Consider the following 24,819-nt stretch of genomic DNA (forward strand, 5'->3'; position numbering starts at 1 on the left):
TTCTATCCACTACTGATGCAGACCCCAGTCCATGTATTTGTCGTCTCGCCTTGACTACTGTGACGTATTGCTACTTGTCTACAAAACAAGACATGGGTTGGCACCTTCCCATCTAGTTGGCCTAGTTGTACCCTATGCAGCGTCTAGAAACCTACGCTCACAACACGCCGGGCTTTTGACAATCCCGAGAGCCAGAAAGAAGTATGGGGGCTCTAGAGCCTTTGGGGCTCCAACACCGTACCTGTTAATGTTAGAGCTGCTACCTCAGTAGAAATGTTCAAGTCCCGACTCAAGACTTATTTTTACACTTTAGCATTTAGTTCATAGTATTCCTGGCCTGTGTTACTGCCGCTGAAGGTGGCTTTCCATTTGCGGGGGGAAGTTCATCTCTCACTGCGCTGTGGAGGAGGCAGGTCTCCATCCTGGTGGAGGTCTATCACCTCTGATGACAAAGTAGACTCCCCTCCAGAATTACCTCCTTTTAGAACCATGAACACCTCAATATGTAACCAATCAACTGGACCGTTGACGTATTTTACAATATTTACAGAAATTACAGAAACTATACATACACTATTGTCATGAGGTTCATATTTAAGGATGACGAAATGTGACACAAAGCAGATCACATTAGAGGGCTTTTGGGTATAAATGCCACATGAAATGTTGGCGTTTACGAAACACAGCGCTGGCACTGTCAATTCCCAGCAGCCAAGGAAATGAAGCAGGGGAAAAAACGTTTCCTTTTGCTATGAACAATGTCAGCACTGTTCTGTCACATTATCAGCAGAACTTTAAGAATCCATGAAATGCATACAAGATAAACAACGTCAAAAACGTGCAGCCGGAATCGGAGCAACATGTGCTATCACAAACTCCACTTAGTGGATGCACAAATGAAGAAAAAAGCAATAAGTCATCTGAAAGAGGAACATGAAGTTTGTGTATTGGTATGCTCTCTGCATGGTCGCATCTGAGTTATCCGAGGTCTGCGTTTGACCCCAGTGTACCGTAACAGTCCTCACACTCCGTGATGATCAACACGCTGTGTGTAGTTTGGAAACCTTTGCACACACCCAACCAAAAATAGTATTAAAATGTGACACATGTATTTATTACTACCTACAAAATGGCTCACAAGAAATGATTTTGCTTAGAAAAAGTACACATCATTGCTCGCTCATGTACTGTCTGGAAATACTACTACTACTATACTCCTAAAATACATTTATTTGACGCATGACAGAGCATTCTGTGTCTACAGGACTAAAACCTGAGTCAATGCTTCAGTGTTTAGTGGGCACGATAGCGGACGGCAAGCCAGGCTCAGCTTTTACGTCTTCATTATTTCTGTGAGCAACAATAAAACACATGCATACAATTTTCAAAAGAGGGGGAAATAAATACCGTCTCTTTGTTGGGCAGGAGCTCCTTCCGGATCCTGAAGAAGTTTTTGCCGAACTGTCTCAAGCCTTTAATGAAGCGCTTCTGCAGATTTACAGGGAAAAGATAAGGAAAAGAACGGAGTTACTATCCAAGATCCGGCAAACATGATCGGAGAGTTGTGTATGTACAAGAGTAAGACAACATTTCAACAGCAGGGTCAACATGCGATGGCAAAGCGAGAGGAAATGACAAGTAGGGCAAGAGAGACGCAGAGATTGAAGCGTCTTCTATGGGGGGGCAGATGTCAAACTGACACACGGGAGGACATGCTGTTCACTAATATCAAGTTCAAAGGCAAGATCTGATCTCTACCGTTGTTTATTTGTGTGCGAAATGGGAAACACTCCCGAACAAAAGTGAAAGTTGAACAGCAGCACAACACAATGAGAACAAGTCAACTATTTGAGCAAATGAACGAGAAGAAAAACATAAATACTATCTATCTAGCCTTTCTCCTGTAAGAGCCGCAGATTGCAAGCCATAAAAAGCCGAAGCTGGAAAAACAACCAAAAGATTTACTTTTTGTTCCACAGGAAAGCTCGAGTCCGTGTTCCACCAAGTAACTCCAGAAAAAAGGAGGCTAAAGTCCTTGCCAAGAACTGGACTAGGCTCTTCATCCACCACGGGTGACAAGCAAATCAGGGGTAAATCCACAATGCCTCAAACGGTTCATAGCTGTTTGTCCTCGGTTTTTTACAAGCAGGGAATAGCTTGTCACTCTCCTTCTTCCACTACAAAGGGGAAGGCTTTACATGTGATCTTTCTGCTAGAGAGCCTCTGGTTTGCAGCGGGAGGGAAATCCTGGAGTGGAGTCTGGTGGGTCCTGTTTGGGTCAGGATTCCAGCAAGTACACACGCCGCTGACACTTTCATTTCTCCAACAGCACACCCGAATAGCCCGGCTACAGAAGCTTTATGCTTGATGCTGGCACAAACAGGCGGTAATGTACAAGTAGGAGAGCAACCGGAGAGGAGAGGCAGGCTGACGTGTGATGTGTGGAGAAAGGTCTTGGACGTGGAGGAAGGAGGCAAGGCAGGAGGAAAACCAGACACAGAATCTCTGTGAAGGGTCAGGAGTGGATTTTCCATGCAGTGAAATGTACTTGTGTCACAGAGAGGTTTGTTTGGCTACCCGGATGGAGTGGAAGTCAGCCTGGATTTACAAACGTGTTTGTGACAAAAGGCTTATGTTTCAGCAAAGTAAAAAATAAGAGCAAGCAAGTAGCAGAACATGTGAAAGTAAACGCCAAGGTTCCAAAAAAGCATGGTGCAGACACGAGTGGGCACGGAGGTTGATTTGCAATCATCGGAAAGAAGGTGTAGTGTTTGATTAGCCAGCAGATGGAGCAGTCTCCAACCTAAAGGCTCAGCACAGGCGCCTCCAAACACGCCAGCATGTGGCCAGCCTTGGTGAGTCAGTCTGTCCGACATCCATACATAAATCCAATCACAATCACACGGCTGCTGACACGCTAAGTAGCAAACTCGAGAAAGAAGGGGATGCACTAACATCTTATTTTATATTTTATCTTAGCCGTGAGGTTCAGTTGACTTTCTGTCTGCCCTAATTATGTCACCTTAATTATGTTCCCAACTATATCATTTTCAATCTGTCATGTCCCCCTCCTTTCCCTGCTCTTCCCTTCGGTTTTCATTCTCTTGCCCCCCCCCGTCAGCTCCAGTTTAAGGCTCCATTTCAGCTGCCTGGGCTCGCTACTCTTCAGCCCAGCTAATAAATCATCCACCAATCTGCTCTTTGAATCGCTCTGCCCCTGCTCCTATTGCTCCAGCCCGCCGTTGCTAGGCAACACACCGGCAGAGGAGGGGTCGGAAGAGTCCAAGCGAGTAAGCAGGGGGAGGGAGAGGAGGAGGGAGTGTAAAGCTGGGAGCGCTACCAAATGGCCGTCCGCTGTGCAGAAACAGGCCTCTCTGTCGGGAGCGTGTTCCAGAGAGCTGCCACTTTTGGCCCGCCCCAAGTTTCCCCTCTCTATTGTCAAGTGGAGAGGCAACTGAAAAACCTGAATAGGTCTTTGTTGCCATGCGCACTTCCTGATTAATAGTTCATTGCAGAAAGTGGTAAAACTGGTTTTGATCATCTGCACCGCAGACATGATGCGTATTATGATGACTTGATGTGATACATCATTCCTGCTACATGTTGTTCTCCAAGAACACTGATTCACTGGTACAATGGTTCATTGGTACAAGGCAGCCAAGCAGCCAGGGGGCGATGGAGAACTGCCACCGAAAACCAAGGAACACTTTTGTCTCTAATGTTCTTGGCTAGGACAGGACAGGAGGAAATCTAAGGGTAGCCGTTTGTGTCTATAATTTACTTTTTATAAAACACAATAGAGGCTGCACGGCGGGGGGTTTTCTCCGGATACTCCGGTTTCCTCCCACATTCCAAAAACATGCTAGGTTAATTGGCCCCTCCAAATTGTCCATAGGTATGAATGTGGGTGGGAATGGTTGTTTGTCTATATGTGCCCTGTGATTGGCTGGCGTACCCCGCCTCTCGCTCAAAGACAGCTGGGATAGGGTCCAGCAAGCTTGCAAAGAATGTTTTGATTGATGTACCTGGACCAGGGAAATCCAGGCGCTACGATGACTCAAAGGTGCCACTGTACTGTGATTAGTATAGCATATGTGTGTGTGTGTGTGTGTGTGTGTGTGTGTGTGTGTGTGTGTATGTATATATATATATATATATATATATATATATATATATATATATATGTAGTATATATGTAGTATATATAGCAGAATATCAGGAACATGGCTGTGGCTGGTATAAATATTTGGAGGGTTTAAAGGAAGTTCAGGATTATGTGTCAGCAGCTGCCGGCTAAGAGACCAAGGCGGAGCGGAGGGGGGCAATACAAGTGAAAGTGGGAGGAGGGAGGGGTGACAAGTGACCTTGCAGACAGGCCAATTCTGTCACTGCAGCAGCACCAACTGTCACATTTACTCACATATTTCATAAGGATGGAAAGCGGAGGCGAAGAAGAGCAGGCGGCGATAATGAATCTCAACCTGGAGGATAGGGGACGGGGGGAGGCGCATCGGGTGATAAATAAGCAGAGGGCGAGCTGTGGGTTGGGGCGACATTGACACTTGTCCCCCAAGGCCATGAGGCAGAAAAGGCACAACTGGTGAGAGCATCCCTGGGATCTGTTTCCGACAACAGCAGGTTGTGTACACCGCAGAGGCAAATGTCACCACAGACAACACACCGGCAGGTGATCATCAACATCCCATATTAGCACATTCCCATGGCCTGGGGTAGGGTGGGCAGGCATAACAAGTACACTGAACAAAAGGAGACCAGATGTCAGGATACCAGTGATACCAAAGTAGGGAAATTGAAATAGGAATAGTTGTTCCCCTCCTACCCGCCATTTTCTGCTTCCACTCCTTGAACTGCTGTGGCAAAACATATATCTAAATTCAAATGGAGGATAGCATTCTGTCACTTCCCCGACTCCCACGCCAAAGATTTCTTCTGTTGGTGATAAACCGGTCGCAGCTGCTTTTGAGGATTTGGAGGAGGTGAAAAGTGTATTCTCTGTCTGGCCAAGAGCACCGCTTTAATTTGCTCTCAACAGCGCCCTCCACAGGCATGAACCAGCAGTGTCATCTATGCAGCATTGGTAACAACCTGAACTAATTATTTCTCCGGGACAGTACGTGTACGCAGGCAATGACAGGGCTTGTTTCTCTTACCACTTCATCCTCCGACCAGCACTTCTCTATCAGTTTTGGTACGGGTTTCTTCACCAGGCGCTGGAGAGCTTTGCCTGCATCGTAGCTGCTCTCGTGAAGCTGGGGGCAGAGATTCAAGAAAATCAGGAAAATGTTAGTACAAAATGTATTCAAATTCAATTACCCTTAAACTATGCAATAAACATATTTAACATTTAAAATTTTAACATTTAAACATTTTACGTTAAAACCTAAATCTGGACAAAGTCATCAAAAGCATTTTCTCTTAACACTTCACGTACTTTAGATTATTATTATTATTATTACTTTACAATCCCATACACAAAGAAAAGGTTTGGCCATTTACATGTTCCTGTGTGTGCATTTTATTGAGCAGGTATGTTATACATGACAAGTGTCCATCAAAGAGCGGATTCTTAATTGTACACCTCAGCTCCAGCACGATAGGACAGGCTGAGAAGCAACAACACCGTGACAAAGGCAACCACAGTGCCGCTTTCATCCTGGTGTCTTAATAAATGGGCTGAAAAACACGACTGTTGGGCTCTTTCTCTGAAGGGCTTTTGGAATCGCAAATCGGGACAGAAAGGTTGCAAGACAATGAACAGCCTGCTGTATTAATGTCTCCGTTTATGAGTTGGAATATAAATGCCCTGTTTATGACTATGCTCATCTCCTCTGTGTGGCTTTACAGCTCTCATCGTAGCTGATGTTTTCTTTAAGAAGCCCCTGAGGGAGAGTTTATTACAGTCAGGCGCTCCACTGGCTCAGAGGCTTCTTACTACTCCTCATCAAAAGGAGGAATTTAACAAGTAGATTGTAATTCAAATCAGCACATTCCCTGCTTCACTGCTATGCCCAGCACGGTGTTCACAATGATGTCCTTACAGTGTTAAGTGCGTTTAATGTAGTGTCATCTCGAGAGGCGGCTAGACATCCATCCTCTGTTGAGCCTCCATCACACATCCCTGCAAAGGCAGCCATGCTCCTGTGGAGGCAACACACAAGCAACGTCAATATTACAACCAACCACAGATGTGTGAAGTCATAACTTAAGCCACTTTACTTTTTTACTTTCACTTTTCCAGAATGAAAATGACCAAGAGTTACTCATGTTGGTAACATTTATTGTCATGGCTTACTTCCAGCCATTCATTCATTCATTTTCTACCGCTTTTTCTTCACGGGGGTTGCGGAGGTGCTAGACGAGAGGCGGGGTACAGCCTGGACTGGTGGCCAGCCAATCACAGGGCACATATAGACAAACAACCATTCCCACCCACATTCATACCTATGGACAATTTGGAGTGGCCAATTAACCTAGCATGTTTTTGGAATGTGGGAGGAAACCGGAGTACCCGGAGAAAACCCACGCATGCAACGGGGAGAACATGCAAACTCCACACAGAGATGGCCGAGGGTGGAATCGAACCCTGGTCCTCCTAGCTGTGAGGTCTGCGTGCTAACCACTTGACCACCATGCAGCTTTTTTCATTTAAAAAATTTTGTTGTCCTTTTTTGTTTTGAATATAACTCCAATTCCAAATTATAAATGTCACCTGCATCTTGGCAAATTAACAATAGCAAAACAAAGTATTGTGATTTTGGCAATTTATGGGAACATCCTACATATCCTACTCACTTAAAAGGTACGCAAGTATACAAGCTCATCAGAAGACAGATAGAATTCACTGGACAAAGAGTCAAAAATAATGTTATTGAAATATAATCATAACGTGATTCATTTCCAGTTGTCTTGCCACTTCAATGTCAAAACAGACTTCACAATTGCCTTCCTGAACAGAAATGTGTGTCACTGTTTGAATAGAAGCTTTTCAAAAGAGGTGACAGCTTAAAGGCTCCTGGTTTGGCTGCTGAGGCAACGCTTTGGGGTGAATGCATTCAGGGTAGTTCGTCTGTGTGGTTGTTTTCTTCGCTCTGTCGACGCTTCTTATTCTACTTGCTCATCGTGGTCACGCTCCTTCGCTCTGTCGAGGCTTCTTATTCTACTTGCTCATCGTGGTCACCCTCCCCGTAACACCACTCCAGCTAGGCTTCTTTATTCTGTTTATCCATTTTCTATGCCGCTAATCCTCACCAGGGTGGGGGGATGCTGGAGCCTATCCCAGCTGACCAAAGTCAGGCGAGAGGCGAGAGATTACAGCCAGGAGATGGGAAGACCTGGGTTGGAATCTCCGCTTGGGCATCTCCGTGTGGAGTTTGCATGTTAGCTTCATTGGCCACTCCAAATTGTCCATAGGTATGAATGTGAGTGTGAATGGTTGTTTGTCTATATGTGCCCTGTGATTGGCTGGCCACCAGTCCAGGGTGTACCCCGCCTCTCCTCCAAGATATCTGTGATAGGCTCCAGCATACAGACGAGGATAAGCAGCATAGAAATGGATGGATGGATGATTCATGTGAAACCTAAAACAAACATGAGTTTGAGTGATGAGACCAAGTTCTTCTCACCTTGCGGCTCTGAGGTACATGAGAAGGTCACAGTCATTGACCCCCGGCATCCAGACCAGCTCCTCATTCTCCGTCACGGCCTGCCCACCAGAGGAGGGGAAAGGCTGCAGCTCTGGGAGTTTGGCCTAATTAGGCCCAGGAGAAGGAGCAGGACAGATGGTGTCAGACTACAAATAGCATGCAGGCTTGGAAGAAAATATCAGCTTGCCAACTCGTCATTGGCTTTTCACTTTGTGCCCGTGTAGGGGCAGCGGTGGGAGAGAAGCAGCACTTTGCTTCGTGATGCATCTGATTAGCTTGTATGTGCGGTCATACCACAGATCAACTCGGAGTTGATGCAATGATTCATTATGTTTGGCAGTAGTTGGATGAAAGAAGCGACACGCATAAGGGCCAACAAGAATAGGACATGCACCGACATTGGAGCTGCTGAAATGCTGTGGTGACTTACTTGGTGGCTGGGGCCCACCCGGATTTCCCCCTGAGTGCTGTTTAGCCGCCTGAGGAGAAGCAGAGAGAGCAGATTGAAACAACATATCTACTTGGAAGCATTTCCCAGTCAGCTAAAGGGAACCAGCAGGCATTGTACTTTTTCAATCAGCTCAGAGAGTCTGTGCATGGGTTGTGTTTTATTCTGAAACATCTCAAATGCTCCAACACAATCAGTAAGACGGAGCATATTTGTAGGCTTCATACACGCAACGCGGCGGTAAAACAGACCCATTGAACAGGAATGGAGGGAGATCTACAAGGGCCTCTACTGGTGCAAATGTCGGTAGTCATAGCAACTGCACTTTAATAATAGTGTTCCAAATCTCCAGCTGCAGTGGATTAAAGAAGATGACAAGACGCTCCTTTCAAAAGCCTTTCCCTTTGGTTGCCAAGGTAACAGCGCTGATTTTCATTGGGGCAGCCCAAAATGCATCAGTGTGATTTTACAGTGTCTCTTTGCAGATAAACATTGCATTAACATAATCACTATTCATTTCATTCAATTTGTTAAACAATAATTAATAAAATGCAATTCATAGGGCGTGATTGGCTGGCGACCAGTCCAGGGTGTACCCCGCCTCTCGCCTGAAGACAGCTGGGATAGGCTCCAGCAACCCCCTTGTGAGGATAAGCGGTAGAAAATGGTAATAGTAATGGTTTTATTTCATTTGAACATGCGTCAGATTCCAATTGAATGCATCCCATAATCAGTTCACAGTTCCACATGTAATTGGTTGTTTTTAGCCTTATGCATTATTTTAGCTGTTTGAAAATTAACTATATCAGCAAGTTGAAGTATTTGTGATTTTAGAAATAAGGAGTTAGTATGTTCTCTGTAGGCGGCATTATGAATTATTACTTAATTATCCTTACTGACCTTTTTTGCAGTACATTTAGCGAGTGAAGATTGCTTTTATAGTTATTAGACGCCTTCTTTAGAGAATTTGGATGTGAGAGTACGCAGTTTGACGGTGTTCTAGCAAGCCTAGCACGGCTTCAATGTAGCATATAGCAGGGCTCCAAGTATTTACAATTTCACAGTTTTCACATTTGGAACTGAACTATGTGAGTTGGAACTGTGCTTGCCTGTGTGTGTGTGCGCGCGCGCGTTTGTGTGTGTGTGTGTGTGTTACACTTTCCCTACAATGCACCATTTTTTTGTGCGGTATGCAAGAGCTGCCTTTATGCTTGGGCTTCCTCTTGTGTTTCCCCTTCCCCTCATGATGCACTTGTGCCACCTAGTGGCCGTATTTATGGCAGTAAAATTGCTCTCAAGCCATGGGCCACCATGGGTGAGGAGTTGCATCATCATCTGATTTAGCTTATCCCTAAAAAAATGTGTGAAAGACAAACACACTTTGTTCTGCTCAGGTGTTCGGATTCAAAAGAATGTATACCTCCATCTTTGGTACAGAACGAGTTCAAGGCGCACACAGGAAGTCACATATTTGACACTACCACAGTGGTTTGGGCACCCCTGATCATTTTCAAGATGTTGCTTCTGATTATATTCTAAATACCTTAAATGTGTATTTTCATTCGTTTAACCCAGGGGTCGGCAACCCAAAATGTTGAAAGAGCCATATTGGACCAAAAAAAATAAAATGTCTAAAGCCGCAAAAAATTAAAAGCCTTTTATAAGCCTTATAATGATATATTCACTATATTAACCTACTATCAAAATGACAAAGTTGGCTACAAATACATAATGAGCCATCATGATTAAATGTTTATTTTCCCTGCAGCGCATCCTGTAGGGAATGACGCACCTCAAGTTTAACTTAATTACAATATAAATGAATTATGTTTCATTGTTTTGATGAAATTAAAAAAATGCAATGAAGAAATCCCATTTTTAATTTGAGGAGTCGAAAAACCAACAACAAAACGGAACGTGCATAACGTTCCCCTTATCTGGGCAACAAACAGAGTGCAATAAAACACATTTATAAAAATAAAACAGCCGCCTATTGAAAAGGCAAAGTATACAAAATCAAATGAATACAGTTTAAATTTGATTTCTGTGCAAATGCCAAGCAGGTCAGTGCAACGGTAAAACGCAGCAGCTGTCCCCTTCTCTTTTGACACGCAACCAACATAGCTATCCTCGGACCCGAGCAACAAAACACAATAAGCCGCCGGTTTGGTTACAACAGCCACTTGCCTTGTATTTAATATTTACTCTACACATTTTTACAGCATTGGAAAATGTTAAGAATGTTTGCATCATGTTTGTCCTACAACAGAAACCATATTAAAACAAAAAATATATATTTCTCTCCCCCATCTTTTTCCATTTTCAAACATTTTTCAAAAAGCTCCAGGAAGCCACTAGGGCGGCGTTTAAGAGCTGCTCCCCCGATGTAACCATTTTTTTTGCTTTAAAATGTTTGATTTAGTCCACGAATATGTACAATTTGCTTAAATTTAATTAATGTATTTTTTTTAATGTTTTTTTAAGAATGGGTCGTATTCAACCATGAAACAGTGATCATTTATTAATTATTAAATAACTTTCGAAAAACAATGATGGAGGCGAGGCGTTGTGCTAGTCTGCCAGATATAGATTTTCATGTTAGCTGCTACAATAATAATACCGCTGCAGCTTGGTTAATAAACAAGTTAGTTATGTAAACGGAACACAGTTGGGGGTTTTTGTGAAGGCTTTATCATCAAAATAGGTACTTCCCATGATGTCTGCTGTTAGCTAGCTCATATTAACTTGTTTTCTCGGGCTAGAATGTACAGAAGAGGGAAATAAATATGTTCATGTTTCACATAAGGCTTGTGATGTCTGCAGGTGGGCAATTACCAATACAGACCCAATGCAGACTACAATGACAATGATTAGCATGCCAGGCCCATACTGAGTTTGACAGGACGATGTAAGAATGAGAAACCGGTGCACCGGAAAAAGAAAGCATCCGGGGACTACCGTGACTTAGGTAGATGTGATGTCGGTAGATTGTGAGTGCAGAATGCATAGAGAAGAGACGGAATATAAATGTAACTCAGAGGTGAAGCTCATACTGTGCAAGTATATTCCTGATCATCATCTTGTTGTCACACCAATATGAACTAGAGTGGCAAACCTTAGCTGAAAAATCCTAATTAGGATGAGCACTTTGACAGTCCAAACATTTGATACAGCACAAACCTAGACAAACAGAATACTTATTTAATAGCTCCAAAACTACAGCAGCACTAAGCATGAACAGCATTAACAGCACAATCCAGGACAAACCACAGACTACTTTGGAGAAAATGGTGGGCTGGGTTCCCTCAGATAGACCTACACAATTGTTATTAATTCATATACTATACAAGCAAAGCACAAATAACAGACTAGTACTAGTACTAGTATTTCATTTGTGCTGCCTATTATAGTCTAATTGTGCAAGTACACAGGAAGCAATGGAACATTAGCTGTGTGGGACAGGTACAAAGCTAAACATTAGAGTTACATTCATTTTTATGGACAAAAAGGATGCCTAGTGTTAACCACATGTCCAGACTAACGACAGTGGATTAGTTAGAAAGCCGAACACGGCACGAGACGAGCAAATCCCTGCGTGTGTGTAATCCCGGGTAGCCCCGCCCCTTTATCAATTTCAACCAATAGCGACGCGATTGTGTGGCACACTGACATATAATTGCATCGCAGTCAAAACAAGAGTCGACTCGGCGGTATTTAAAAATATTTGGACCGGTGTGGAAGTGTGGAAGTGCAGCCGACTCGGCTCCGCTGCTACCACCGAGCGCCATGCCATCCGACTGGAAACGGAGCTGCAAAATGGAGCCACGTTAGCCATGTTACGGTCGTACAAGACGTCTACAACTACAATATTAGCTTGAAATGCGCGCACACGGCATAATATAATAAGTGGCCCACACAAAGGCAAAACAAATAAAGAGGAAGCGACATTAGCGCTGCAGCTAGTGGCGGCTCCAGTGCGCACACCTTACCTCCGCGGGCTGAACAAGTCGTCCATGTCGGCCATGGAGACCTCTTTGCCGGGTGACAGTGCGCGGTGTGCAACGCTCCCTTCTCCCACCTATGTGTGCAGGTGCTCAAAATGGAGAGGCATTCGTTCACTGGGTTTGTCTGTGACCTCAGCCTCCCGAGCACGCCGTGCACAGCGCCGCCAGCTCGCCTCGCTGTTTACCGGGGACGACACTGAGCATGTGCCGCGACCTCGCATAGACGCGCGCGGCCAACCAGAGGCGCGGACGCACGCACGAGACAGAAATCACAGACACCCCCCACCACCACCACCATCACCACCACACACACAATCTCAGCCGAACCCGCCCCCCAGTGTGTCTATGCCATAATAAACACCGGCGCAATTGCGAAGGCTGCAGACATGCCGCTTTGAATACCAAGCATGCGGAGCAGAGGGGGCGGGTGGGTGAACAGGGCTCCCATCAAGGGGGCTCCTATCTGGAAGCAACATGTGAGAGGCACCAAAAAAAAACAACTATGCTATACAAATATATCAATGGTACTGTGTTCCATTGTTGTAACTGTAATTATGTAAGAGAACCTGCTCAGCCGCTGCACACAAAAGGGTGAATGTTTGTCAAAATACGAACATATGGAATATTGTATTTCTGACAAATATGCTACATGGGTGTGCTGTTAGGAAAACTGCATTTATTCTGGAATCGTGTTAGCTAGCTAGTATTAATGCGCCAAGGAAAGAAGTTTGGGTAGTGTTTTAATCTTCCAAATAGGGCGAGATACTGCAACTATGACACGTGTACGTGTTAATGCATGATCACAGCATGGATATATAACCATACAACGTTGGTAGAGGTTTATTTTTAGAGGGATTCACAGTAGAAATAGGTGTACCCCAAAGACAGCATTGTAAGCTAGCTGGAATTATCTGGTTTTCTGCTGTTATTATACACAGAAAAGGGGAAGAAATATGTGTTCATGTTTCACATAAGGATTGGGAATTATGGGCAACATTGGTAATGGTAATGGTTTTATTTTATTTGACATGCATCAGATTCCAATTGAGTGCATCCCATAATCAGTTCCCAGTTCCACATGTCCAAAAGGAGTAGGAAGAAGCAAAGCTTATTAAATCCTACCCCTCCATCTGGTACTTTTACAATCAGTAACTGTTACATTTGTTCACTTCCTGCTTTCCATAATACAGTTCAAGTTTTTTTTTTAAATAATGCACCTTGTACAGAAGTATGAGGTGATATTATCATACAATGACATAATGTGTACCATAGTAGGTGTCAATATAGTGATATATATAGCACATCATGACTGGTTCAAGACTCTTCATCCTTGTATTTAGCAAACATCAACTGCTTGTATTGTTTCTTGAATTGGCTCATCGTTGTGCATTGTTTGAGGTCCTTACTCAATCCATTCCATAGTTTGATTCCACATACTGAAATGCTATGGCTTTTTAACGTAGTCCTAGCATAGAAGTGTTTCAAATGTACTTCTTCCCTGAGATCATATTTCTCCTCTCTTGTAGAGAAGTATTGGATGACATTTTTAGCTAATTGGTTGTTTTTAGCCTTGTGCATTATTTTAGCTGTTTGAAGATGAACTATATCAGCAAGTTGAAATATTTGTGATTTGAGAAATAAGGAGTTAGTATGTTCTCTGTAGACAGCATTATGAATTATCCTTCCTGACCTTTTTTGCAGTACATTTAGCGAGTGAAGATTGCTTTTATAGTTATTAGCCCATATTTCCATACAATAAGTAAGATATGGTAGAACCAAAGAGCAATAAAGAGTGTGGAGTGATTTCTGATTGAGAACAAATTTTGCTTTGTTCAATATTGAAATATTTCTGGACACCTTATGTTGTATATTTGTAATATGAGGTTTCCAGCTCATATTTTCATCTATTGTGATCCCCAGAAATGTATTTTCGTTCACCCTTTCAATGTCCACACCGTCTATTTGTAACATTTAAAAAAAAAAGTGCAGTTCTCCTTGTTAATAATGTGATAACATCAAATTGTACTTTAAAATCCAAAACTGTAACACTTCTGCATCAATCAGTGTCTTGGAACCTGCTGAAAAACAGCATGGATGCCAAGTCAGGCCTGATTGTTTTTAAATCTTTTCCTGTTTTAAAAGCTAAATAAGCAAACCATCACTGACTTTCAATTCAACTAATCTCACACAGAGAAAAAGCAGCTTCAAAATATATTGAGTGGGACCACTTCGACTGTTGGCCATTGTCCTGTTTGTTTACATCTACCAGTACAATCTATCTATCGCATTTTATGACACATACTGGTTTAAATGACACATCTGATCTATTAGCACAATTTCACAGTTCACATTGCATTTGGATTCCGCTTACTATCATGGCGCCAAAACCTGCATACTATGCAAGTGGAAGCCGAGTAACCAGTCTTTCTAGCTTGTGACTTTGGATCCAACGGAAATCTGAACCATCAACCTCCTGACTGCAAGGCCACTATGCAGCCTCGCCAAGCTGATACGTATCATTTAATGCAAATTAAATTGTTCATGGTCATCATCCATATTCTTTTACTTTCTTTATCCAGTATAAAGGAGTAAACAGCATTTCAGGGTGGAGACAAACTGACAGAAGATAGATCTGCTTACCTGGTCTCTGGGTTATATCCAAGGATATAGAAAAAGGAGTCAATGTGGGCTTTGAACTCCCTGGCAGCAAAAATGTCGGAGAAATGTGATATGTTGCATTTCCCCCTGTAGGAGAGCAGACAAACAGACAATCAGACACCAGTAGTTTACCAAGTGAATCCTTAGTGGGAAGTCAAATTCCCGCTGACTTCCATCATAGATGTGCCAAATGCAGGAAAAGTAAACTACAAGTGTGTACAAAATGTGCAGTGGGTACAAGGCTTACGGTGGTAAAAAGGTAAAGGACACACAGTAAAGCATCAGTCACTTGATGAACGTCTTGATAGGACTACCTCCAACACCTCACTGTCAGGCTCTATGCTCTATAACAATAACAGATATCAGAGCCCCTCTCCTGCACAGACAACTGATTTGCATCCCATGAAAAGAATTAAATGGCACTAAGGAGAGCTGCAGCCTGATTACGTCCCACCGGAATTCCCTCCCGTGAATCAAAAGCCTGAAGGAAAAGTCAAATCTGTGGAGAAGTTGCAGTCAGTGGCTGCTGGAAGACCGTGCTGCTAACTAATGGTGTTGCTTAAAGTGCTCATGTCACCCTAACATGTTATTTTCACCATGGAAAATAACACACAAAATACAGTTTTGGTACACTTTGTCACTGAAACAGTCTCTGACAAGGAGGAGGAAGTGAAGTTTCCTTAGAACTCACCCACCCGGAAATGCCCATGAAGTACAGGATATGAAATAGAATGCATTTTTTGTTGATTTTCTTAGCCGAGTAAACCTGTTCACATTTCTGTGTTGTGTTCGACACATTTGGAGGACAGTTGTTTTGACACTGCGCCACAGACACGTTTAGGAGTGAATGTGTATTACTGGAGGATGCTTCGACCATCAGCTGTCCCGACTATCTATCCTAGACCCAGACCAGGGCAAACACCAGCACTGACGCGGATGGAAATAAATACAAAGTCAGAACCCAAAAGACGTTTGACCATGGAAACGCGTGCCAAAGTAAATCCACACTTTTTTCTACTCACCATCTTCTAAGGATCTTAGAATAATATGGATTTCCAGGCCAATTGGTGAGCTCAACAGAGAGTGCTGACACTCATCTTGTATCCTGCAGTCATTCTGTCAAGTGTCATTGTCGGCACGTAAATACATCATTTTTCTACGACATATACTCTACTCAACGGCAGGCTAAACAGTGACCGCTGCTCCCAGTTTTGTATCTTGCAGTCCATCCATCAGTCACTGACAGTCAACAACATACCAGTTTTCTCTTTCAGCAAACTCATCACAACACAATATCAGCAAATGTTTCCATTATAGTATTTCACTTTCTTCGCTTTGCTGTGCATCCACGGTAATGACTTCTGCCTGATCTTGCCTCGTCAACAGATAAGCAGCCTACAGCTCCTCCTGTTGTTTGCCAATTTGCACAACCTTTGAGACACGTTTTTCCTCGGGACTCCTGGTCACTGGTGTGTGTGAGTAACAGAAACATATTTGGCTGCATGGGGAAAATATGTCTGGTGCCTCCTGCTGGTTTGTATGTAGAAATCTCTAGATCATCTCCAAGCCGACATTTCAAGTCTTTTTCAGACTGATTTGTAGGGACAAATCTTACATTCAAGTCAATGTGGAACAGATTGCATCCCACAAAGGGAGTGGTGTATAATCTCTAAGAGAATGGACTGTACCACACATAATATGAAGGTCATAAAGTTGTGTGAAGACCAAATGTACATGTGTGAGTACAGCATGTATGCTGATATATGTTTGTACGTACCTGAGAGCAGCAGCATGGTATGTGTCCACGTAGTCGGAGATGAAGAGCTCTCGGCTCCTGACCACTGGGTCTGTGATAACCAGCTCTCGTCCAGAGTCTGTCATACAAATAAACAAAAATGCAGTTTGACAGAATGCAGGATGTTATCTGCTCAGCATGGAGAGAAAAAGATACATGATGGTGCTATCGTACACATCAACACAGGAACAGGTGGGGGTCGGTTTATTTCACTCAGTCCATAAAGTATATTCCTCTGAGGTGAGGACATTATATTCAGTCCTGTACTTCAATTATTCTTGCAGGGGTTAAGACACGTCAGCAGCACAGAGAATGAGGCAGTGCTTTGATGAATGAGACGACTCTTAGCACTATAGTTGGGCCTCGTGATATTAACCCTAATGGCAGGGGCGTCATTAGGTTCTGAGAAGGGGGGGGGGGGGGTGTTAGCCCCCTGAAGATGCACAGGATATGAATGAATGTAGTAGACATTCAAAAAAATCCCCAAAACAAATGAAGAAGCGGGATATAACTTTCCCACTTTTGGACAGATTTAGTAGAGATACTCAATTGTTTTAGGCCACCATTAAATGTACACAAGTACACACAATCTACACTGCAAAACCGCTGCAACCATTCTGTCCAGTGGACAGTCATCAATTATTGAATAATCAATAATAATTATATTATTCATTAGCCTATTGTATTACTATCATCATTATTCTTCTTCTGATTATTACTACTACTACTATAGTAGTAGTAGGCTAGTATTAGCCTGCTTATTAGCCTGCTTTTTTTCATATTTTTTGTCAGAGATTTTTTTGGTAAAAAAATAAATAAATAAATAAAAATCAATAAAAAATATAAAATTATTTAGGGGGGGCTTAGAACATTTTCAGGGCTAAAAATAGGCCTAATGACGCCACTGCCAAATGGTAATAGTCCCTGCTGCAAGGACACACTGCGGACAGTTTTCCATGTTTACCCTGCAGTGGACAAATCAGAAATGTACTGTATTTGGTTCCGATACCACATGATATCAAATCAACGCTTCTTCCTTGATCTTGTTAAGCTGCGACTACAGTACGTTTTGTTTATGCGTGTGACCGCTGGATACATCCTCTGCCAGCACATATACAGTATTTAGAGTCCACTGCATTATGTGCCGTAAACGTAAAGCGTATTTATCATGGGAACCGCTACCAGGTGAGTGACTTGTGAAAAGGTGGATAAGTGCCGCTCAGAAGCCGGACGTGAGGGCACTGCCTTCACGAACTGCAGACAACTGCACAATCGGTAGTGGAAATGTGGTCACATGCTCTCACTCTCCGTGGACGCACACAGTGTGTCCGACGTTAATGCACCTTTCCCGGTGAGAGCACACCACTTCTGGTTTCAGCAACAGTTTGGCGGATATTTCACAAACACAGATGAAAATATTTTTCTCTTGCTGGGAATCACCCACTACAATAACTTCTGCCTGAGTTTGGGCAGAGAGTCAGTTTTGCAACGCCCTCTGAAACCCAGCGTTTTGAGCCACCCTAAACTTCTTTGAAGATTTGAGCATTGCTAAATTTATAATAAAAGGATTATATTTGACTTTTTCTATATTTATTTAAAGAGAATGTATGATGTATGAGAAAGACACGTTTATGTGTTACGAGAACCCCTGCTGCTGTTCAGTGTGTGTGTGTGTGTGTGGGTGTGTGTGTGTGTGTGTGTGTGTGTGTGCTCAAGGGCCCCATGGCAGTGCAGGTTATTTGCAAGGTTACTTGACAGCCCTGAAGGAATGTTGTTAGCAGGCCATGATGCACCGCCACTGTATTGGCCCGTCACACGCGTTTACTGTTTGCAATGCAACCCGCAGCTTGTTCCCGCATCCCTCACACATCTGGAAAGCAGCCAGTTGTGTGTGTGTGGCGGACGGATACTTGTGTAACATTGTGCAGTCTCACCATTCTCATTGTGACGATCCTGTACCAGGTGCTGGTAGACAGAGTCGGGCACTTCTGACTGGCGGTAGTACCATTTGACATTCATCAGCAGATGGTCCCGTTTACTCTGCAACACACACAGACACATAATATTACATGTAATATTAGGACACATGGATTTGGGCGCTTCTTCAGCCCTATGCCATCAAAATATCAATTGACAAATAAGGTTTGGAATACTTGAAAGATATTATGAAAGAAAATGAACTTTTACACAATATTCTAGTTTTTGGACCCGGCTCTGTGGATGATGCCAGCACAGCAAGCAGGGAGCGTAAGTACATTCACAAGGGATGGAAGAGCATGGGAAAGGTATCGTCAGAAGTAGTGGCTTCATTCCACCTCAATCCATGCTTTGTCTGTCTCAAAATATTTTAAATTCACAGGGTAGGCCATTTGGCATGATTTTGTCCATGCTCAGTATGCTGCCATCTTCCGGTTTTGGAATAGAAGTGCACAACAAAGAAAGCATGTAATTGTTCAGATGGCCAGCAGGTGGAAACACTGCGGTGAGAAGACATACAGCACAAAAAGAGGGACGGGTGAGAGGAAACAGTGACGTCAGAGATGAGATGAAGCCAGGGATTAAATGGGCAAAATATTATTATTTGATTTTATGTTAGGATCTACTCATTGTGGCTTCAGATAAAAGCAATTTAGCATTGCAGTAGTTTGACAGACTATTAGGAGAGACTGTGACTGTGCATGACACACAAACCAGAAAATAGGAAATGATCCATGGAAATATGGGGTTGCACAAAAGTCCATCCCTGTTCAGTTCCTTGGTATCTCTTGTTTTTGTGTACAGGACATGAGGTCAGGTATTTTGATTACATTGTTCTGTTACAATGTTGCCACAGGGGCGTGGGGGTTGAGCCAAGCATCCCTGGTTCCACCTCTGGTTTTCCCATTCTCCTCCAAACTGCTGCCCTCCTCTTTTCATTAACAGTTTTCATTCCAGCACGCCCCTGGATTTTCTTTCCCCTTGTGCCTTCAACCTTGAGCACGGAGGAGAAAGTGAGCCTGGACATGTTAAACAGTCAGTCGGCTGCCTTAACTCCTCAGTATTCACCAATAAGCACACACTCGACAGAGAGACAGAACCTCCTCCGAGTGTGAAGAAATCTGTGCAGTGATGTCACCCACTTTACAGGCATGCTCGGCTTCTGGACCGTTCCTGCCAAACAAGCGGTTATCTGGGCTTAAAGTAGATGATTCATACTCAAAGGACCGTAAACACTACAAGTGTGCTGCCTTCATTTGATGCTGAAAAACATGAAGGTGCATTGCAGAGGAGTTACTAAGAATCCAAAATAGCTGCTACTCTCCAGAGCATATTGCCGTTTGGAAGGCTTGCGGTGGCATGAAACCCTCGTGGAAGGAAGTGTGAGGGAAACCGAGAGTGCAACATACAGAGTGGATGTGAGAGAAAAGCATAGCTTTCAATTATGACAACTCGGTAAAAATGTGGCAAGATGGCGGGTAAATGATGGGGTGCTGAAGTGCTGACAGCCTAGATAAAAATATTGCTGAGTTTTATTACATCTACCATAGAAACCAAACAACATAAGGGATCCACCAAGAGCTTCCTCGCTGCCAAAGCCCTGCACAATGTCAGCCATCTTTGTGTGTCGTGCCAGAGGCTAAACATGGCTCTGTCCTCTGCCTCCTTCGGAAGCCCTCGGTACGCAAGCTGAGGAGCCAAAGCCACTGCTGAGACGTAGAAATTCAAAAAAGTACAGAAAGCAGACACTATATATAGAGGAGAGGTGGGGACGGGTTGGATTAAGGCAGGACTTATGAATACAAGGGTACAAGGCCAGCCCGCCATTAAGTTTGGCAATATAAACCTGGGGGGGGGGCACCATTATAATTGAAATACAGACTTTATCTGTATTAATAAAGCAATGGGCCTCAGAAAGTGGCAGAGACAACGCGGGCATTGCCGACTTCAAGCGGCTGCCCCCCCCTCGGCCCCACCATGGTTGAGCAGTTCTCTTTGGGAGGCCGCATCTGGGGTCCTGTGTACCGGCAGTCACAATGAAGAGAGAAGGCACAGGAAACACTCTGTGTTACTTAGGGCAGTAAATCGTAAAAGAAGGAAAGAAAGGCTGAAATAAGAAGGTGGGGAAGTGGGGGGCGGGAATAGGCTGAAATCAATACAGGGTTTTTTATGCAAAACCAGCAGTGAGGCCTTCCCCTGTACTTTGGTTCAAGGTGTCCTGCACAATTAAGTTATTACTAAAGGAACATTGTGACAACCCTTAACCTGCAAACCCAATGCCCTCCACTCCTCGCAGTCCCCCAACCCCCCCGCACACTGTAACACTAGAGCTTTGCTTTTAAACAAAACCAGACCCTCGTGCTCCCACACGCCAGGGCCCCAGTACATCTCGTTAACAGGAAACCTCTGTTTATTTTCTCTGCCTTTCAAACACGCTCTTCTTCCTCTGCTAACTCTGTTAGTGACCCCCCCCCCCCCCCCCCCCCGCTCTAGCGACATCAGCAAGCAGGATCTATGACTTCCTTCAGAAGGTGGCAGCCAGAAATAAAGAAGGAGAGGCTGACCCCCACCACATCGACAAGAAGGAGGGAGGGGAGGGACAGCAGCCGCTCTGTGTTAGCAAAGAATGTCAAGCACTCCGGCTTGGCTAGGAGGCTGCGGAGCTAACAGCTTATTTAGACAGTATGCCTGGAGAGCACGGTTCATCACTGCTGGCAGCCATGTGGCAATGACCGGCACAAGCTCAAAATGGCACCAAGGGTGATCTGTTGGATAGGGCGCCTGTTCTCACCTCCGACCAGGGAGCAAAAGACCGATTGTGACATTTGCAAAAAGAGATGAGATGTGGAGGCCTAATCTTCAAGAGGCTGGGGGGATCACACAACAACACACGCACTAGCAACAACACACACGGGACGCAGAGATGATGTCGCCGATTGGAAGGGATTTACACTTCTTACTTTGCTTGTCTCCATTTTAGTACGTCTTGCTCTACCTTTTTTTCTGCCTCTTTTTGTGAGGCGGAGCGATGTGCCAGCACATCATAAGCACTTCCATCTGGACGACACACACACACACATACACACACACACACACACACACACACTATATATTTTAGCCTGAACATAAACTGGTGAGTTACACTGGATCTGCTGTGCTCATGCAATCTTCAACATCTCCATGACTGAAAAAAGGAGATGGATTTAGCAATAGCCAGCAGTGAGTACACACGCACACACACGCACACACACACACACACACACACACACACACACACACAAAAAACAGGCTTTCATGATAAGCGTCACTTTTTTCTCCCAGCCCTACAGTAGATGGAGCCAGTGTCAGATGTAAAAGAAAGCATCTAAATCAGGCTGTGAGAGGCAACAGCAGCACAATTCCACTCTGCACCCCCCCCCCCCCCCCCCCCCTCTATGTATGGGCTTCAGAGCGTGCACTCAGCCACTGGGATGACGGAGGAAGGACAACCTAGCCCTGAAGCGTTCTTGTCTTCAGCACATTTAATAAACACTAAACAAACGCTGATTACAATGTTTCTGAAGGATAACTGCAGAGTCTGCTTCCCCGCCTGGCAAACGTGGAAGGGGGGGGGGGGGTGAATAGAGGGATACAAGAGGAGGAGGAGAGGATGGGGGTGAGGTAAGTCCCAGCTGTGGTGGCAGTTCTGGCAGAACCTTTGTGTATAGACCGGGGTGCCTCTGCATCCCTTTGCCTTAACTGCTTGAGATATTAAATTGCCGCCCCTGCTTTGAACACACTGGGCCTGTCTGTCAGCCCAGTAAAGCATTAGACAACATGATGAAGGTTTCAAAGTGGACAAATCTGCCCTTTGTGTGTGTGTGCAAATGGCTGCTCAGGCCAGAATAAAGCAGGCATGCTTTATTATTGTTTCCCATAGGCGCATTGCGGACATGCAATCAGACCTTTTTGTCATGCAGGTCCATGCAAGACCAACATGAAGCTCACGCAGAAGCCCAAATGGCATACTGGGGACAAACTGGGGAATTAAAAACCAATTCATTGCACCTATGACATAACTAAATTTCGCTGGTTATTTTTTCTCAAGCTGATTCGTGTCCCTGATAGGCGTCTGTCACCCCATACTTTGAAAACGCCCTGAAAGCCTCCACTTTGAGGCATGACACTTGCTGCTGCACACGGATCCAAGAGGGTGGTAATATATCCCACCCTATTCCTGCTTTTAGTACAGAATGCATGCCGCATGTAACACACTCATGCGCATTTCTTGGTCGTCAGCTAATGATGGTGATTTGGCTAAGTTTAGCCCCAAACGTCAGCTGTAACGACGACGTGGTTGGAAATTGTTGACCGCTTCTTTGGACTGCCTTTGTGTTTGTGTTCGTGCTTCAGACGTGTATAGTAGTGGCTGCCGGACTGCCGTGAGCGACAAGTCATTTCAGGTGGGACCATTTATGTAGTTTCATTTGCAATTGTAACGTTATCATGATGTCATGATGAGCTATATATATATATATATATATATATATATATATATATATATATATATATATCACTATATGGACAGTTACTATGGTACACATAATGTCATTGTATGGTCATATCACCTTGTACTTTGGTACGAGACAAAAAAAAAAAAAAAACTGTATTATGGAAAGCAGGAAGTGAACAAATGTAACGGTTACTGATTGTAAAAGTACCAGATGGAGGGGTAGGATTTAATAAGCTTTGCTTCTTCCTACTCCTTTTGGACATGTGGAACTGTGTACTGATTATGTGATGCATTCAATTGGAATCTGATGCATGTTCAAATGAAATAAAACCATTACCATTATATTTTTGACACAGACGACATTCTTTATACAATCTGTTGGTGTAATTCGCTGTTGGCAACTTACGCTACCTGGTCATGGCGGTCTTCTATTTTTGGATTGAAAAAAGCAGTTTTGAGCCGGTGACACTGAGCAGCTTTAAGGATGGCATGGCATGGCCACAATACAGTACAACCGCCACAATCTAACCTTTTTTATGTTAACATTTACTATTTGTCACTTTGAACGCCATAACATTAGCTGAATGCTCAACTCCTTCCACAATAATTACAGACTGCTAAGAATATAACATGGTGGAATCAAGATGTTTGTTTTGGAACTTGGGGAGTGTAAGAGTCCTACAAGGATGACATCATTGCGGACCAGTATTTGTCTACTAGGGAGCTTTGTGGATGGATTAATTCAAGAAAGTGAAGAAAAAGCTTCCCTCATTTAAGTGTTTCAATATGTCCCTCAGGGAAAAGTGATCAACATCACAAACCATTTCTAAAATCACAAATACTTCAACTTGCTGATATAGTTCATCTTCAAACAGCTAAAATAATGCATAAGGCTAAAAATAACCAATTACCTAAAAATGTCATCCAAGAAATATGATCTCAGGGAAGAAGTACATTTGAAACACTTCTATGCTAGGACTACGTTAAAAAGCCATAGCATTTCAGTATGTGGAATCAAACTATGGAATGGATTGAGTAAGGACCTCAAACAATGCACAACGATGAGCCAATTCAAGAAACAATACAAGCAGTTGATGTTTGCTAAATACAAGGATGAAGAGTCTTGAACCAGTCATGATGTGCTATATATATCACTATATTGACACTTACTATGGTACCCATTATGTCATTGGATGGTCATATCGCCTCCTACTTCGGTACGGGACAAAAACAAAACAAAAAAAAAAAACAACCTTAAACTGTATTGTGGAAAGCAGGAAGTGAACAAATGTAACAGTTACTGATTGTAAAAGTACCAGATGGAGGGGTAGGATTTAATAAGCGTTGCTTCTTCCTACTCCTTTTGGACATGTGGAACTGTGAACTGATTATGGGATGCACTCAATTGGAATCTGATGCATGTTCAAATGAAATAAAACCATTACCATAAGAAAAGATGATGTTGACCATACTGCTCCCCACGGAGGAGGGGGTAGGAATGGAGCACTAACCTATTGTGACCTTGTCTGCTGGCTCTATAAAATGGCCAGCAGCAGTCCAACCTAAATATTTGTCTTTGCCACCAACACACTTGCTGCTGCATGATTGTTTCGGGAAGAGAGAGGTGGGGGACGGGGGTGGGGGTGGGGGGGGGGACTAAGGGAGAAAGGATTAAAAGCAACAACACAATCAGTCATAATGATGATTATCTTCAGAAGAGCAAGACAAAGCACCGAGGAGTGATTTAGGCAGCACACAAAAAGAACAAGGCTGTGACTAAA

General features: G+C 43.7%; 1 protein-coding gene across 6 annotated transcripts in view; it reads right to left on the minus strand.

Moving 5' to 3' along the window:
- Positions 1–24,819, minus strand: part of rerea (arginine-glutamic acid dipeptide (RE) repeats a) — a 129,774-nt gene that overhangs the window by 14,893 nt on the left and 90,062 nt on the right. For 3 of the 6 annotated variants that reach the window (XM_058085132.1, XM_058085134.1, XM_058085131.1), the window contains exons 4-11: positions 18,504–18,609; positions 16,552–16,648; positions 14,757–14,861; positions 8,095–8,143; positions 7,644–7,768; positions 6,060–6,159; positions 5,172–5,270; positions 1,408–1,488 (exon numbers count right to left, since the gene is read on the minus strand). In XM_058085132.1, coding sequence (XP_057941115.1) covers positions 1,408–1,488; positions 5,172–5,270; positions 6,060–6,159; positions 7,644–7,768; positions 8,095–8,143; positions 14,757–14,861; positions 16,552–16,648; positions 18,504–18,609 — 762 coding nt within the window. Of the gene's footprint in view, positions 1–1,407; positions 1,489–5,171; positions 5,271–6,059; positions 6,160–7,643; positions 7,769–8,094; positions 8,144–12,101; positions 12,327–14,756; positions 14,862–16,551; positions 16,649–18,503; positions 18,610–24,819 lie in introns of those variants that run through there. The other 3 variants (XM_058085137.1, XM_058085136.1, XM_058085135.1) reach the window with 2 other exon arrangements.

Source organism: Doryrhamphus excisus, chromosome 10 (assembly GCF_030265055.1).
Source record: "Doryrhamphus excisus isolate RoL2022-K1 chromosome 10, RoL_Dexc_1.0, whole genome shotgun sequence".
Lineage (NCBI taxonomy): Eukaryota > Metazoa > Chordata > Actinopteri > Syngnathiformes > Syngnathidae > Doryrhamphus > Doryrhamphus excisus.